This window comes from Bombus vosnesenskii, unplaced genomic scaffold, assembly GCF_011952255.1.
Source record: "Bombus vosnesenskii isolate JDL3184/JDL3185 unplaced genomic scaffold, Bvos_JDL3184-5_v1.1 scf7180000013370, whole genome shotgun sequence".
Classification (NCBI taxonomy): domain Eukaryota; kingdom Metazoa; phylum Arthropoda; class Insecta; order Hymenoptera; family Apidae; genus Bombus; species Bombus vosnesenskii.
The window spans coordinates 310,998-325,163 of NW_022883003.1; the positions used below are offsets into that span (position 1 = coordinate 310,998).

The 14,166-nt window shown below is 38.6% G+C and overlaps 2 protein-coding genes across 3 annotated transcripts in view; one reads left to right on the forward strand and one right to left on the reverse strand.

The window, feature by feature from the left end:
* The first annotated feature begins 714 nt into the window (after positions 1-714).
* Positions 715-8,816, forward strand: LOC117237374 (probable multidrug resistance-associated protein lethal(2)03659). Of its 2 annotated transcripts, XM_033501271.1 has the most exons (16): positions 715-1,119; positions 2,064-2,164; positions 2,620-2,916; positions 3,015-3,158; positions 3,397-3,821; positions 3,910-4,066; positions 4,138-4,340; positions 4,410-4,798; positions 4,875-5,089; positions 5,173-5,391; positions 5,481-5,655; positions 5,730-5,906; positions 5,989-6,448; positions 6,593-6,959; positions 7,038-7,734; positions 7,825-8,816. In XM_033501271.1, the coding sequence occupies exons 2-16, from the start codon at positions 2,088-2,090 to the stop codon at positions 7,963-7,965; spliced, it is 4,143 nt and encodes a 1,380-aa protein (XP_033357162.1). In that variant the 5' UTR covers positions 715-1,119; positions 2,064-2,087; the 3' UTR covers positions 7,966-8,816. The 2 variants fall into 2 exon arrangements, with proteins under 2 accessions (XP_033357162.1, XP_033357163.1); XM_033501272.1 differs by lacking the exon at positions 3,015-3,158 and having other exon boundaries at positions 716-1,119; positions 7,825-8,265.
* A 1,569-nt stretch (positions 8,817-10,385) lies between these two features.
* The window catches only part of LOC117237376 (single Ig IL-1-related receptor-like), a 131,188-nt gene continuing 127,407 nt past the window's right edge, over positions 10,386-14,166 (reverse strand). The window contains exons 6-7 of the mRNA XM_033501274.1: positions 13,434-13,571; positions 10,386-11,567 (exon numbers count right to left, since the gene is read on the reverse strand). Coding sequence (XP_033357165.1) covers positions 11,128-11,567; positions 13,434-13,571 — 578 coding nt within the window. The 3' untranslated portion in view covers positions 10,386-11,127. The remainder of the gene's footprint in view (positions 11,568-13,433; positions 13,572-14,166) is intronic.

Genomic DNA, 14,166 nt, shown 5'->3' on the forward strand with positions numbered 1-14,166 from the left:
AGTAAATGATAAAAATGCTATGTTATGTTCAGCTCTCTGATACTAGTTCTTCGTATTTGTACAATTTCCTTAGTTATTCTTTTTAACCACATAAAATAGATGACACATTATCTGAACAAAATTGTTGAACTTTTCGAGGATTAGTAACAATGATGAAGAGACGAAGAACTATGAATTGCGAAAAATCCGAGATGATAGTATAAGACCAAATTTTGAACTAACAATAAGTAAGACACGAAGCTACAACCTGCCAATCGATAAATGTCCTTTTTATATGTATGCATTAAGTATTTAAACTTAAACTATACTTGTAATACATTTCTATTGAATTTTCTTTTACTTTCAATACGTGCGATGATATATTGTACAAAAGTGTTACCGACAGTTCGATAAATTCCATGAAATAAAACTTAACTCTAGTCGACCATTGTTTTACCAGAAAACCCGAAATTATTTCATTGAGAAATTTTAGTTTTGCCTTTTGTTCGTGTCAATGAACATTTTAAAAGATAATGTATCGGTGAAATCTCTTTCTTGTCATTTAATTTATCGATAACAAGAACATTGGGTAATTAATTAGTCATTTAATTAAATAAAATTTGTAAGTTAATTCTTAAATTAGAAATCTTCTGTTAGACGACTGCGGGTTTCATTCAGTGTAATGAAAATTTCGAATAGGAATTGAAACTAACTTTTTTATTATCGTTCATTTAATGTTATTTGGTTAATTTGATATAGTTATCGACCTGCTGGTCAATTATCTTGATGAAAATGTGTTTATTCAGTTCTTACATCAAAGATGTGCTGTGTTGATAAGCAGATCCCTCTTTTCATTAGTCTGTCAAGAGATGCCGTCCTGATCGTCATTGCGAAGTAATATGGATATAGAAAAAGAAAGATAGAAATGTGTAGATATACGCAAAGATAACTACGGGGCGATATCACGTATTAGTTTAAGGTTAACCAATAACTCATGCGAGCGCAGGCGAGTAAAGCACAGTCAAGTAACGTCCTCCTACTTAAGTGGATGTTGCTAGTCATCCAACGAATTGTTGTGCAAGTGAAAAGTAATGGAACATTCGCATGCTGTAAAATAGACACGTCTATCTTCTTTGATCGTAAGTCGCGCGAAACATTGACTAAACATTTATTTGTGCTTTCCATCATTTACATTTTATAATATTTCTCGCTTCTATCTACCAGCAACATGCATCAAACCTATCGTTTTGGGTTATCTTGAAAAAGCGTGATGATGATATGACAGTTCATTTATCAGACGTGATTCTAACAATCGATGAATCATTTAATGTTATTAAAGACGTTAATAAACTTTAGCGCACACTGCCGAAAATTTGTAAATTCTAGTTTCTATTACATATGTTAAATTCGATTTGTCAACGCCTCGCCAATCAGACTTCTTCGTATAGTTTTACAAGAAGTAAGCACGTGTAGATTAAGTCGGGCGAGTAAAGTCCAATTTGATATATAACCATTTGATATATAATCAATGTTCTTTGAAGCATTATTTTAAGCAAGCAATCCCATATTATATAAGGAGATTAAACCAAAGCATTTTGTAAAAGTATTAAGAACATTTAAGTGTACAATCATTAAATGTTCTGCTTTAACATTTCGTATTTAGTTGGTATAATCGTTTTGTATTGTTGCTATTAAATAGAACTGTTAAACGTTTTTACATATAGGAGCAAATATCAATTTCCTGTACTTATGTTAAAAATAGAACATGTGTCAAATCGAGAATAATATCTATTAATATGTACTAATGCCAATTAGAAATCTGATAAAACCCTACCGATACTTAAAGATATATTTTGTATTGTTAGATTTAGTTTGTTAACTTATCATTTTGTACATCACTTATCAGAACAAGTACTTACATAGTATATGCCTACTCTACTTATTTATTTATCTTTCATTTGTATATATTTGTAGTGAAATAATAAAGTTATAATAGCATAGTACATTAATTTTATTGTTTGTAAATATACATTAATTTAACAAAAAATTGTAATTTTTCCTGTCCACACCAAAATTTTGCAGGAAAAGCTAATTAATCAAAAACCATCATGGATGGAAAAGTAAAAGCAGAAAGAAGAAAGAATCCTAGAGAAGGAGCAAATCCTCTTAGTAATATAACATTTGCGTAAGTTTGAAGAATACAATGACTTGTTCATTTCTTTCCTGTTATTGGCTACTAATAAAAACACAAGTTCATGGTGATAAGTAAGCAATGTTTCAATAAAGATACCTATGAATCAGGTATAAGGAAGTCTTGTAAAAGATGGCATAAGAATTATCTTGAATTCTATTGTTAAGTCAATAAATGAGATAAAAAGAAGTTGTCAATGTTTGCCATTATCTACCAGTATTTTTAGACAGTAATTTTTGAAAGAACTTTTCCTATTATCTTTAATCAGGTACTATTGACATTAGTCATTTGAAAACAGATAATTCTATTGCCTTGTAACATTTGGCTCAGTCATTGATTTAAAGATAATGCGAAGTAAAAATGCTGATGCATTGCTTACTCTTTATCATTGAAATTATGTCAAATTAAAACATTATTTGCCACAATAAAAACTTTATCTTTGTTGGTAGATTTACATTACCTACTTTTTGGGCTGGTTATCATAGAGATTTGGAAGTAACCGACTTATATAAAACTCTCAAAGAACATAACAGCAGTTATTTAGGTACAAAGATATCAAAAGTATGGCAAAAGGATTATGAAGCATATAGAAAACAGAAATTACTGAACAAGGAAAAAGGAAGTACTGGAAATACTGGAAGAAAGAAATTGAAGGAGCCTAGTTTACTAAAGGTCCTTATGAAATGTTTTGGAGTTCAATTAATATTCTATGGAGTAATTTATGCGATTTCCGACATAGTGTTTAGGTACATTGTCTATATTTATTCATATTTATTATTTATTATAATTATAGAAAATCTGCTAATCAAATGCATTGAATTTTTAAATCTGATTACTTGTTCAGATTATCACAACCCTTGTTTCTCGGTCTTTTGATTCGTTACTACAATCAGACGAAAGTCGAATCTATGCCACTGCATATTATAATGACCAGATTATACAATTCTTCCAATTCGCAAGTTCATGAAATTGACGAAGCGATCAAACCGTTAAGTCCCTAAGCCCGTTGTATCTTGCACCTACTAATCCTTTTCTCATATCTGGTATTAGATAGCTTAATATTTTTTTTTTTGCTTAGGAAGTAAAACAAGATTAGTTGCTAGTTAGTTAGATTAATATTTAATAATATCAATATGGAGATGCCGTTTATGTAGTTTGGAATTTAGTTGATTAATCAGTTACTTGATATTTCATGAACAGTAACTTCTTCTGTTTTATACATACAGAGTAATGCAGCCAATATTCCTCGGAAAGCTTTTAAGATATTACACTAATGATGCAATGACAAAAGAAGATGCCTACTTATATGCAGGTGGTGTAGTATTATGTTCAGGAGTGTTGATATTTATTACTCATCCGTACATGTTAGGGATACTTCATATGGGAATGAAACTGCGTATAGCTTGTTGTACACTGATCTATAGGAAAGCATTGAAGCTTTCGAGAACTGCTTTGGGTGAAACAACAGTAGGACAAGCAGTGAATCTCCTATCTAACGATGTTAATAGATTTGATGTAGCACTTATATATTTACATTACTTATGGCTTGGACCACTAGAAACCATAATCATAACATATTTTATGTACAAGGAAGTTGAATTATCCGCTATTTTCGGAGTTATAATACTTCTACTGTTTATTCCTTTACAAGGTAATGAAAATTAATAACTGTTGTGTATTAGATATAGTACAAACATTTCTTGCATTGTATAGCTTCTGTTTGTCCTTTAAAAATATAGGATATTTGGGTAAAAAAACTTCGGTGTACAGGTTAAAGACTGCTCTTAGAACAGATGAAAGAGTCCGATTAACTAATGAAATTATTAGTGGTATTCAAGCAATCAAAATGTATGCCTGGGAGAAACCATTTAGTTATTTAACCGAAAGGGCAAGAAGGTACTTTTTCTATAATAAGAATTTTCTTTTCCGTATATCTATTTGTAAACATGTCATTGATACCGTTACAGGAGAGAAATTAGTGTTATACGAGGCATGTCTTTAGTTAGAGGTATTACTATGTCTTTCATTATGTTTACGACAAGGATGTCACTTTTCATTACAATAGTAAGTTTTATATTGTACGGTCATAAAATAACTGCCGAGAAAGTGTTCATGTTACAAGCGTATTATAATATTTTGCGGCTAAATATGACTGTCTACTTTCCACAAGGTAAGTATATTTGAATAGACAACTATTATTAGTGATAGATTAAATCTAACAAAACAATCGATGTCGTAGGAATAACACAAATAGCTGAATTGTTGGTTTCTGTAAGACGTTTACAAAAGTTTATGATGTATGAAGAAATTAACGCAGAGAACGAAACAATGGATTGCAAGCAGAAAGAATCAAAAAATGACAAGGGTAAAAATGATACAAATATCATAGAAGAAGATGTACGTGATGGAAAACGTAAGACAACAAATTATCAAGGAGAATATATTATGTCGCTAAAGAATGCTAATGTCAAATGGTTTTCACACGATCACGAAGATACGTTAAAAAATATAAATATCAACGTGAAATCAGGTGAATTAATTGCCGTTGTTGGCCAAGTTGGGTCTGGTAAAAGTAGTTTACTTAATGTAATGTTAAAAGAATTACCATTAAAGTCGGGTACTATAGAGGTTCGTATTGCTCCTTGGATAATTATATTTTCTTCCTATAATAAAATAATTGTAAACATTCTATTTTGTTTTACAGGTAAATGGGAAAATCGCGTACGCTAGTCAAGAACCGTGGCTGTTTGCTGGTTCCGTTAGACAAAATATTTTGTTCGGTCAAAAAATGGATCAGTTTCGGTACGAACGTGTGGTTAAGGTTTGTCAATTAAAAAGAGACTTCACATTGTTGCCATACGGCGACAAAACGATCGTGGGTGAAAGAGGAATTAGTTTGTCGGGTGGGCAACGTGCTAGGTCAGTAATTATAATACTATTTATATGCATTCTATTAAAGACGATATTGTGTTGCAATTAATCGATCACATCTGCATGTATAGGATCAATTTAGCCAGAGCGGTTTATGCAGAAAACGAGATCTACTTATTAGACGATCCTCTAAGCGCCGTAGATGCTCATGTAGGCAAACATATGTTTGAAGAATGTATCGTGAAATATTTAAGGGGAAAGACTAGAATTCTCGTCACGCATCAGTTACAGTTCTTACGAAATGTCGATAGAATAATCGTTTTGAAAGACGGAGAAATCGAGGCTGACGGGTACGATCCGTGGCATCTAGTTTTGTCACATTTTTCTTCTTTAAGTATTCTTCTTCAAATTTATTTAAGTCAAGTTTTACTCGTTTCAGTTCATACGATGAGCTTATTGCGATGGGAATGGACTTTGGAAGATTATTAGAAAATTCTGCTGAAGAAGAACGACCAGGTTCTGTCCCTCCTAGCAGGTCTAATTCTCGGAACGCTAGTAGTACATCTTTGAGTTCGTTAAAGAGTAGCGCTACTGAGAAAGAGGATCCGATGGAGGTAAGTAAATATTTTGTTCGTCAAAGTGAATAAAGACCGAGCGAAAACTAGAAGGATTTGTAAATTATATGTAGGTAGCTGAAGCGCGTACAAAGGGCAAAGTTTCCGGTAAAGTGTATGCAGCGTACTTTAGAGCTGGTGGAAATTGGTGCGTCGTAGCTACGATTGCTATGCTCTGCGTGCTCGCGCAGACGTTAGCCAGTGCTAGCGATTTCTTTATCTCTCAATGGGTCAATATGGAAGAAAAATATGTAATTATCATTGGTGTCTTCTTCTTCTTTTTGTCTTTTATAATTTCGATGAATCGTCACGAGTAAATATATTCATTTAAAGGTGAATGAGACGGGAGGTGTCATTATTGATACCAATTGGAGAGGACCGATAAGCCGCAATGTCTGCATGTACGTGTACACTGGCTTAATCGTTTCCACTATTATAATTACTCTATTACGTTCGATTACATTTTTTTCGACGTGTATGAGAGCCTCCACTAGATTACACGATCGTATGTTCCGATGCATAAGTCGAGCAACAATGAAATTCTTTAATACAAATCCATCGGGTCGAATTCTTAATAGATTCTCGAAAGATATGGGAGCCATCGACGAAGTATTACCAATAGCTCTAATTGATTCTTTACAAATTGGCCTGTCCCTTCTTGGTATTATAGTTGTCGTTGCAATAGCCAACTACTGGCTGTTAATACCCACCGTGGTCATCGGAATCATCTTCTACTATATTCGTGTCTTTTATTTGGCAACTAGTCGCAGCGTCAAACGGCTCGAAGGAGTTAGTAAGTATTTGTTTCTAACACGATTATTTCCTCTGCATTTTATTTCCAAAAGCGAAAAGTATCGTTTTTCATATTCACAAGGGAAACCTATCGAATTCGTGGACTAATTGTAATGATTAAATAATTTGTAATAAAAAACGGTAGCTCGGTCACCGGTGTTTGGACATCTCAGTGCAACTCTGCAAGGGCTGCCAACTGTTCGAGCCTTTGGAGCGGAAGAGATTCTTACGAAGGAATTTGATCAACACCAAGACTTACACTCGTCAGCATGGTACATATTCATCTCTTCTTCAAGAGCATTTGGATTCTGGCTGGATTTTTTCTGCGTTATCTACATCATGCTGGTCACCTTGAGCTTTTTGGTGCAAGATGATGGAACGGGGCAGGGTGGTAACATTGGTTTGGCCATAACGCAAAGTATTGGATTAACCGGAATGTTCCAATGGGGTATGCGGCAAAGTACCGAACTGGAAAATCAAATGACTTCGGTGGAACGTGTGGTGGAATACAGGTGAGCGTCTCGATAGAATATTATTAGCATGATCTTTAAGCAAGGAGTATTGCTCACTTATGCGAATTGTATTTTTAGCAACGTGGAAAGCGAACCACCGCTCGAAAGCACGCCGGATAAAAAACCCAAGGAAAGTTGGCCCGAAGAGGGTAAAATTGAGTTTAAGAATGTATATATGAAATACGATGCGGCTGAGCCTCCGGTGCTGAAAAATCTCAACTTTGTGATTTATCCGCAAGAAAAAATAGGGATTGTCGGACGTACAGGCGCGGGGAAGTCATCCTTAATATCGACGCTATTCCGTCTTGCAGAACTCGATGGTGTCATCGAGATCGATGGCGTGAAGATCAACGAGATCGGACTTCATGATTTGCGTTCGAAAATCAGTATAATTCCTCAAGAACCTTTCCTGTATTCGGGTTCAATGAGAAGAAATCTAGATCCTTTCGACAACTACGCCGACGATGTGCTGTGGCAAGCGTTAGAGGAAGTTGAATTAAAGGAAATGGGACTGGATTCTCATATTAACGAGGGTGGTTCCAATCTGAGTGTCGGTCAGCGTCAATTGGTTTGTCTCGCCCGCGCGATCGTCAAAAATAATCCGATCCTGGTTCTCGACGAGGCTACAGCGAACGTTGATCTACGAACCGACGAACTCATTCAAAAAACGATTCGTTCTAAATTTTCCACTTGTACGGTGCTGACCATCGCGCATCGTCTTAATACCGTGATGGACAGTGATCGAATTTTGGTGATGGATGCCGGTAGAGCCGTGGTAAGTTACTTATTATGCATCGAATTACAATTAGTAGAAGGTAAGTCGGAGATAAGAAGAGTGATTTAACAAACTTGTTTAACCTCGTAGGAGTTTGATGCTCCGTACGTCTTGATCGAAAGGAAAGGATATCTAAACAGTATGATAAACGAAACCGGGCCTGCAATGGCAGAAGCTTTAAAGGAAGTCGCTCGCCAAAGCTATGAGAACCGTACGTCGACCACACTCTGATAATTTCGTAACGCATTTGCGAATTCATAAACGAAACACGGAAATAAATGCCACTTTTTTAAATTTTACAAATTGCACGGGCTATGTTTTATAAGTTTATATTCTCTTTATACGATTATTGATCGGTGGGGTTGGTTAACTCTATCGAAGCATACGTCATTTGAACGAGTTATCTCTCACTGGATTTCGTGTTCATCGATACAGTATTATTACATAGATTTTTGTAAATGAACTTGACATACTTTCATTCAGATAAGCATTGCCTTGAATAACCGTGACGAGACTCGAACGTACTTAAATTTAAATACGTGATAGACGCTATTTTTATATAAACGATACATATATAAAGTTTTACCTCGCTGTTGCGATTCTTCTCTTGCCATCGCTGGTTGATGCTACGAGAATATATACAAAAACCATTCGTTAAAAGGGTAGGTGTTTGCTCGATTTTTTGTAAATAGAACGTTTTGTCCGATGGGTGCTATTATGAAATCAGTTTCATTAAAACGTTGAAAGAATATTTACGGGTTTCTAACATTCTCCGTCTGCATCGTAACGTTTTGTATTACGTGATACATCGAATTTATAGGACGAAACAAACGAGAGAAGGATTTTTATCAGTTCGAATAAACACTTTTCCAGTTTGTACTGTGCCAGGAATGTAGTTCTTCCTATACAAGATTCTAGAAGATTCATGTTTCATATTTGATATTCCCCGTGATCATTTTATTCGCTGTACAATTAAATATATTGTACTCCTAGGTGAAATCAATTACTTTATGTACAAGTGCCTATGTAATTTAATTAAAGATGAAAAATATAAATGCAGGGAATCATTTATCTTGATAATACATCTTTATCTTTTTCGTTTTACCCTTAAAGGATTTTCCAATACTTAACGCGTTTCCTGTAGGAAAAAGTCGTCGTCGTTACTGTTTAACGGCTGAACGACGGCAGTGGTTTCAGCAAGGTTGCGAAACGTAACGATGTTTCGTATGTGAGTAAGAAAAAGTGACGATCCGAGACACACGATTTCTGCAAATATAAATACTCTTTGTTTATTATCGAATTTTCGAACAACAATTTCCGTTTACTTCTTAATTACGTCAGCACGAAGAGAAACGGACGTCTGATATTTGGTACGTATAGAGCCTTGTATCGTCGATTCTATTCGATATATACGCCATGAAACGGAGACGAGAAGCAACAGTACACACATTTTTCGCCGTTCTGTTTCATAGGTAATTGTAAGAACGGTCACGAGTTTGTCGCCGTAATGCGACACACACACGCACGCACGCACGCACGCACGCACACACACACATGTATATATACATATATATTTAGTATATATACATATATATATATATATGTATATATATGTATATATATACATATATATTTAGTATATATATATATATATATATATATGTATGTATATACTAAAAATGAAAAAGAAAGAAACGCGACGACAGACGATTAGAGGATAGTCGTTTTGTTGTTCTCTATATCGCTAAATAAACAAGTATACCTCCTAATGTCTATACTCTGCTTATACTCGGCTCGCAACAATTGGCCGCGATGTGAGTCAATCGCTCAGGCACATTCTCGCGAGACAAGTACTACACTAGTGTATCGTAATACTGACAGTAAAGAGATTACTATGATATTAAAATTAAGCTCACGTTGCGGTTCTGCGCGTGTGCGTAACATTTAAAGTACAATTACGCGGGTATAACGGTTAGGCTATATGTATATCGTATAGTAGAGTGTGTATATTGTATAGTTGTAGATAATCGTTACTCTAGTATTAGAATTACAGGATTATCGCTTGACGTTACGTTCGCAGATACATCTTTCTAAGTGCCTTGTAGTCGTTCGACGTAACGATAGTTCTGAAAAAACGGCGAAAAAAAAAAAAGAATCTCACATATAATACACATGTACACACGCATACCCGTGCACGCGCATGCATGCACCTACACACGCACTTATCTTTTTCCTCCTTTTACATATATATGTATATATACAAACCAGTATAAAATATCTATGTTCATTATTAGTCTTATCGTGCGTAGATTTGTTCGCTAAAAACCGCGCGTAAAATCCGCTTAGAAAAGTGTGCCCGAAAACGTAGACGCGAGTTTTACGTAATTCGTGATTTCCATACAGATACAAGGGAGATCGCTAAAATCTAAACGTTGTATAAATAGTGCGATGACTTAGCTAAATAATAAATAAGGACAATAGAGCACCGATTTGTCCGATATATACAAAAAGAGACAACGAGAACTGTACGCGATAAGCGATTACGTATATATACGCGAGTAGCAGAGAACTCGCTTCTTTCTCCGTCCTGTTATTCTTTCTCGTAACTTCTCCAACGCGTTTCGTTCTTACTTCTTTTTTTCTTTTTTTTCTTTTTTTTCTTTTTTCGCTCGAAGCGCCGCGTGCTCGCGCGAAAAGGAAGACTGCGCGCTTCGCCTGAATTCCTCTTTCCTCGAATTTCGCCGATCGCGATCAGTCGTCGCGTCTGTTCCGCGTGCAGAAGATAAAACAGGATGGAGGATGGCGCTCGTATCTTTCGATATGGTCGAACCTACTCGCGTCCGTGGAAATTTGTCGCGATAAAATCAAGTTTCGCTTTCCACCAGCGAACGTTTAAGTAAATTTATGAATTTCGCTCGTCCTACACAGTACGGTCTGCAGCCAAAGTAAAATTAAAAGACACTCGGTTCGCGCTGTAGCTCTCCTTGCAGACATACGCCGAGGAGCGTCCAAGGGGTACGTCGCAACGTAAAAAGCACAAGTTAGAATGACAACACACGGTCGTGCATCGGTTGCCCGAGCGTCGAAACCACTACATTTTTGAAAGTTACAGTTCCGTAGATGCGGTTATTTGCGAGATTCGGCGAGGAAACGGCGTCGACGTGGTGCGCGTTTATTACGCTACGCGAACGAGCGTTTTCGAACGTCTGATTCTGCGCGAAACGCATGGGTACTTGGACAAGCGCGCGGAAACTTGGCCTTGTCACCGCTTTCGTACAAAAGCGAAAGGAAGAGAAACGCGGGTGAAGAGACTACGTAGGTATATGTAAGTATATACTACGTAAGGATCCATTACGTCGTTTGCTTTGTTCGATCGTTTCGCTTTCCTCCGTTTTAAACAAGAACTTCGAGACTTTCGCGCGATCGAGCCTTCTGCTGTCCGCATTTTCCGTTCGCCTGAACGATCATGGCGACCGATTGGCAGCCGCTCTCGGAGCTGATCGGTCGAATCGGTGGCATTGCGAGCCGCAGCTTGTACCAAAATGTGTGGCTGCCGGAACCTAAGTTGCCGGTGTCGTTCCAATGCAAGACCTTCAAACGATCGAGCGAGTATTCGCGTATGTTGTTGTAAGCTCGACTCGATCGTTTCGCGATCGCGGTCGTGTTCAATAGATTCTTGGTGATGATGACTATCGTTCGAGTGGTGAGAGAAGACAGCTGATTCAGGACAACCCCCACGTTCGTCTCGTTCCAAACGTTTCCCAGCGACTCTGGGCTCAGCACCACGATGACTCTTCGACTGGAAACGGCGTGCGGCCCGATCTCCACACCCCCTGAAAAAAAAATCGTTGTATTTCTTTTTCTTCGTCTGTGGAAATAATTCGTGAGATTAGAGCGCCGACGATGTACGTACGTACGGACGAACGACAACGACGAAACGTTAAATCGGCGTCATCGACTGGATCGCGATTGGAAAATTCCTCGGCATCGATAACCGTTGGTAGAGAGACGTTTAGGCGCGAGCACCGAGCTTTATCGGCATCCTGTCGTTTGTTCGCCGATGTTTGATGAATTACCAACAAAATGGACGATCAGTCAAAGGATGAACTGGATTCCGCCGAGTCGGCACGCGAGCCAACTATGCCACGACCATAGAAAGCTTTCACCGCGTTCTCTCTCACTCTCTCTCTCTCTCTTTTGCTTGACCAGTACTTTTGAATCGGAGTTACGCAACCGTCGATGCGGAAAATTCGAGTTGCATCCGAGCTCGTGCAACTTCGGCCAAAGCTTTCTTCCACTTCCAACCGTTCTTCCGTCTGCTTTCCAAAATTCCGAGGTTAGTTCGCTTTCAACGACGAATCGAGAACGAGTGGGAAACGGAGAGCGAGCAAAGAGAAGAAATGCGCGAACGAAACGGTTTCTCGATTCAGGCACGCGTTATCGGAAGTTGGCGGAGCGCAAACGCAGAATCAGCGAAGGAAACGGTACCGCATACGCTTAATTCGAAACCGCGGCTGCTAGAATCAAAGCGACAAACGAAACGCTTGACGTCAGACAAAGAAGCCGGTCCCAACTTCCTAATTCAATTCGCAAACTTCCATGCACCGGACCACGGTTCCGCGATCCCGATAGATCGCCCTTTCTCCGGCAGCTTCCGGTTCTACATTCGCCGAGCTTGCGTGCATCGTTCGCCACGAGGAACAAGATTTTCCGAACTGCGATACGAACGACTTTCAGTCCGAAAAACGCGCATATTGATTTTGTGACACACGCGAAAGACAGAAGGAGAAAGGGCAGCCGGCGACCACGACGGCGAACAAAATTTATGTATAGGCTAGTTTGCATCGGTGGATCGGAGCCGGCAGCGCGGGGCAATTTGCATTAATAAAATTGGGCGGTCGACCGCTCGCTCACCTACACGGCCCAATTTCGTCCTGCCAATTAGAAGGAAATTAGCGTCTGAATATTTTTCACCGAGCACCCGTTATCAACGCTGAGCACCTAGCCGTTGATATTCATGAGATGCGGAACCAGGATGGACGACGTGGCTGCGAAACTAGATCGCGTTATACCCCGTAAACTTTTGTTCGCCTTTGTTCCCGGTAATCGTCCCCGTTTCGCCAGCTTTCCTTTCGCCTTTTCCCTTCTGCCTTCCTTCGCGAGATCCTATTCGTCGCTCGTTCTCGCCAATTTCTCCGCCAAAATACCATCCGGTATCGTTCTCCCTGGATTTCTGATCATCGCGACGCCGTACAGCGGTCTCCAGAGCGACGTTACGTGGCAAAAATTAAAAGCATCTTAACGTGCACGTTGTTCCGAGTCTCGTTGACTAAACGTGGCAAACCTCAGTTCAAACGAAGACTCGTCGTCGTCGTTGCGCTGTTTCGTCGAGTGGCAGAAGGCGCGCGAGATTCAGTCGCCGTTCCCAGGTCGATCCTCCCTCGCTTCCCAAGGAAACCAGGGTTTAGAGTTTGAAGCGAGGGTGTTGGGCGGTTTTTGGCCGCAACAGCTACGCGCTCGATCGCGAGAAGGGATCTAGCGAGATTCCAAGGAACCGAGCTATCCCTAGAGACCTTGGAATAGCCTTTACTTTACCCTTTCGGTCGACCACGCGACAGGAAACTTAATAACGCTATCAACGAGCAGTTTCTCCCTCGGAGAGCGACTCGGTGCCGCGTTTAATTAAACCCGAGACTTACAATTCTGATTCAACTGGGAGAGCTCCAGCGCCGTGCACTTGTACCGGTGCCTCGATTCCAGCGTGGGTATCACTATACCGATGACCAGGCTCGAGTCTTTCTCGTGGTAGCACACCAGAGCGTCGCATTCCTTTCCATCTGAAATTCGCGTTTGTGATCGTAATTAGTACAGGTATTATTATGGTCGTGCTCACCGCTGCTACCTGGCAAATCTCACGAAGCGCGTTTCGATCGCGACTATCTAGATATTTAACGCTAGAACTACCACACCAGTCGAATTGACTGGTTTTACAATTTTATTTTATAATTCCTACTTCGTGTTATATTTTTTCTCCGTAATGATGTAATGACTTTTGCAACGGTAACTAAAAGAATAATATAATGAATTTTGTTTCGTTTTTTATGCATTCAAACTGAAAATAATTTTGTATCAAAGCTACTTATACCAATACCAGTCGTAATGACTGGTACTTGTCAAAATGTAAGAGGGTCCTGCAATCTGTTTATCGAACCCCAATTAACCAGTTTCCTCGTTTTGTACAACTTCCTACACGTTTTCCAAATTTTTACTGCGTATCATTCCATATGACGATATTAGTTATCAGGAAAATTCCGGATCGATCGCCAAATCGCTAGATGCCAACGCAAGAAGTACCACACCAGTGAAAATGACTGATTCTACAATTTTATAAATGTGTCAACCCTCGTTTGGGGATTATGGTCCCAGATGGAT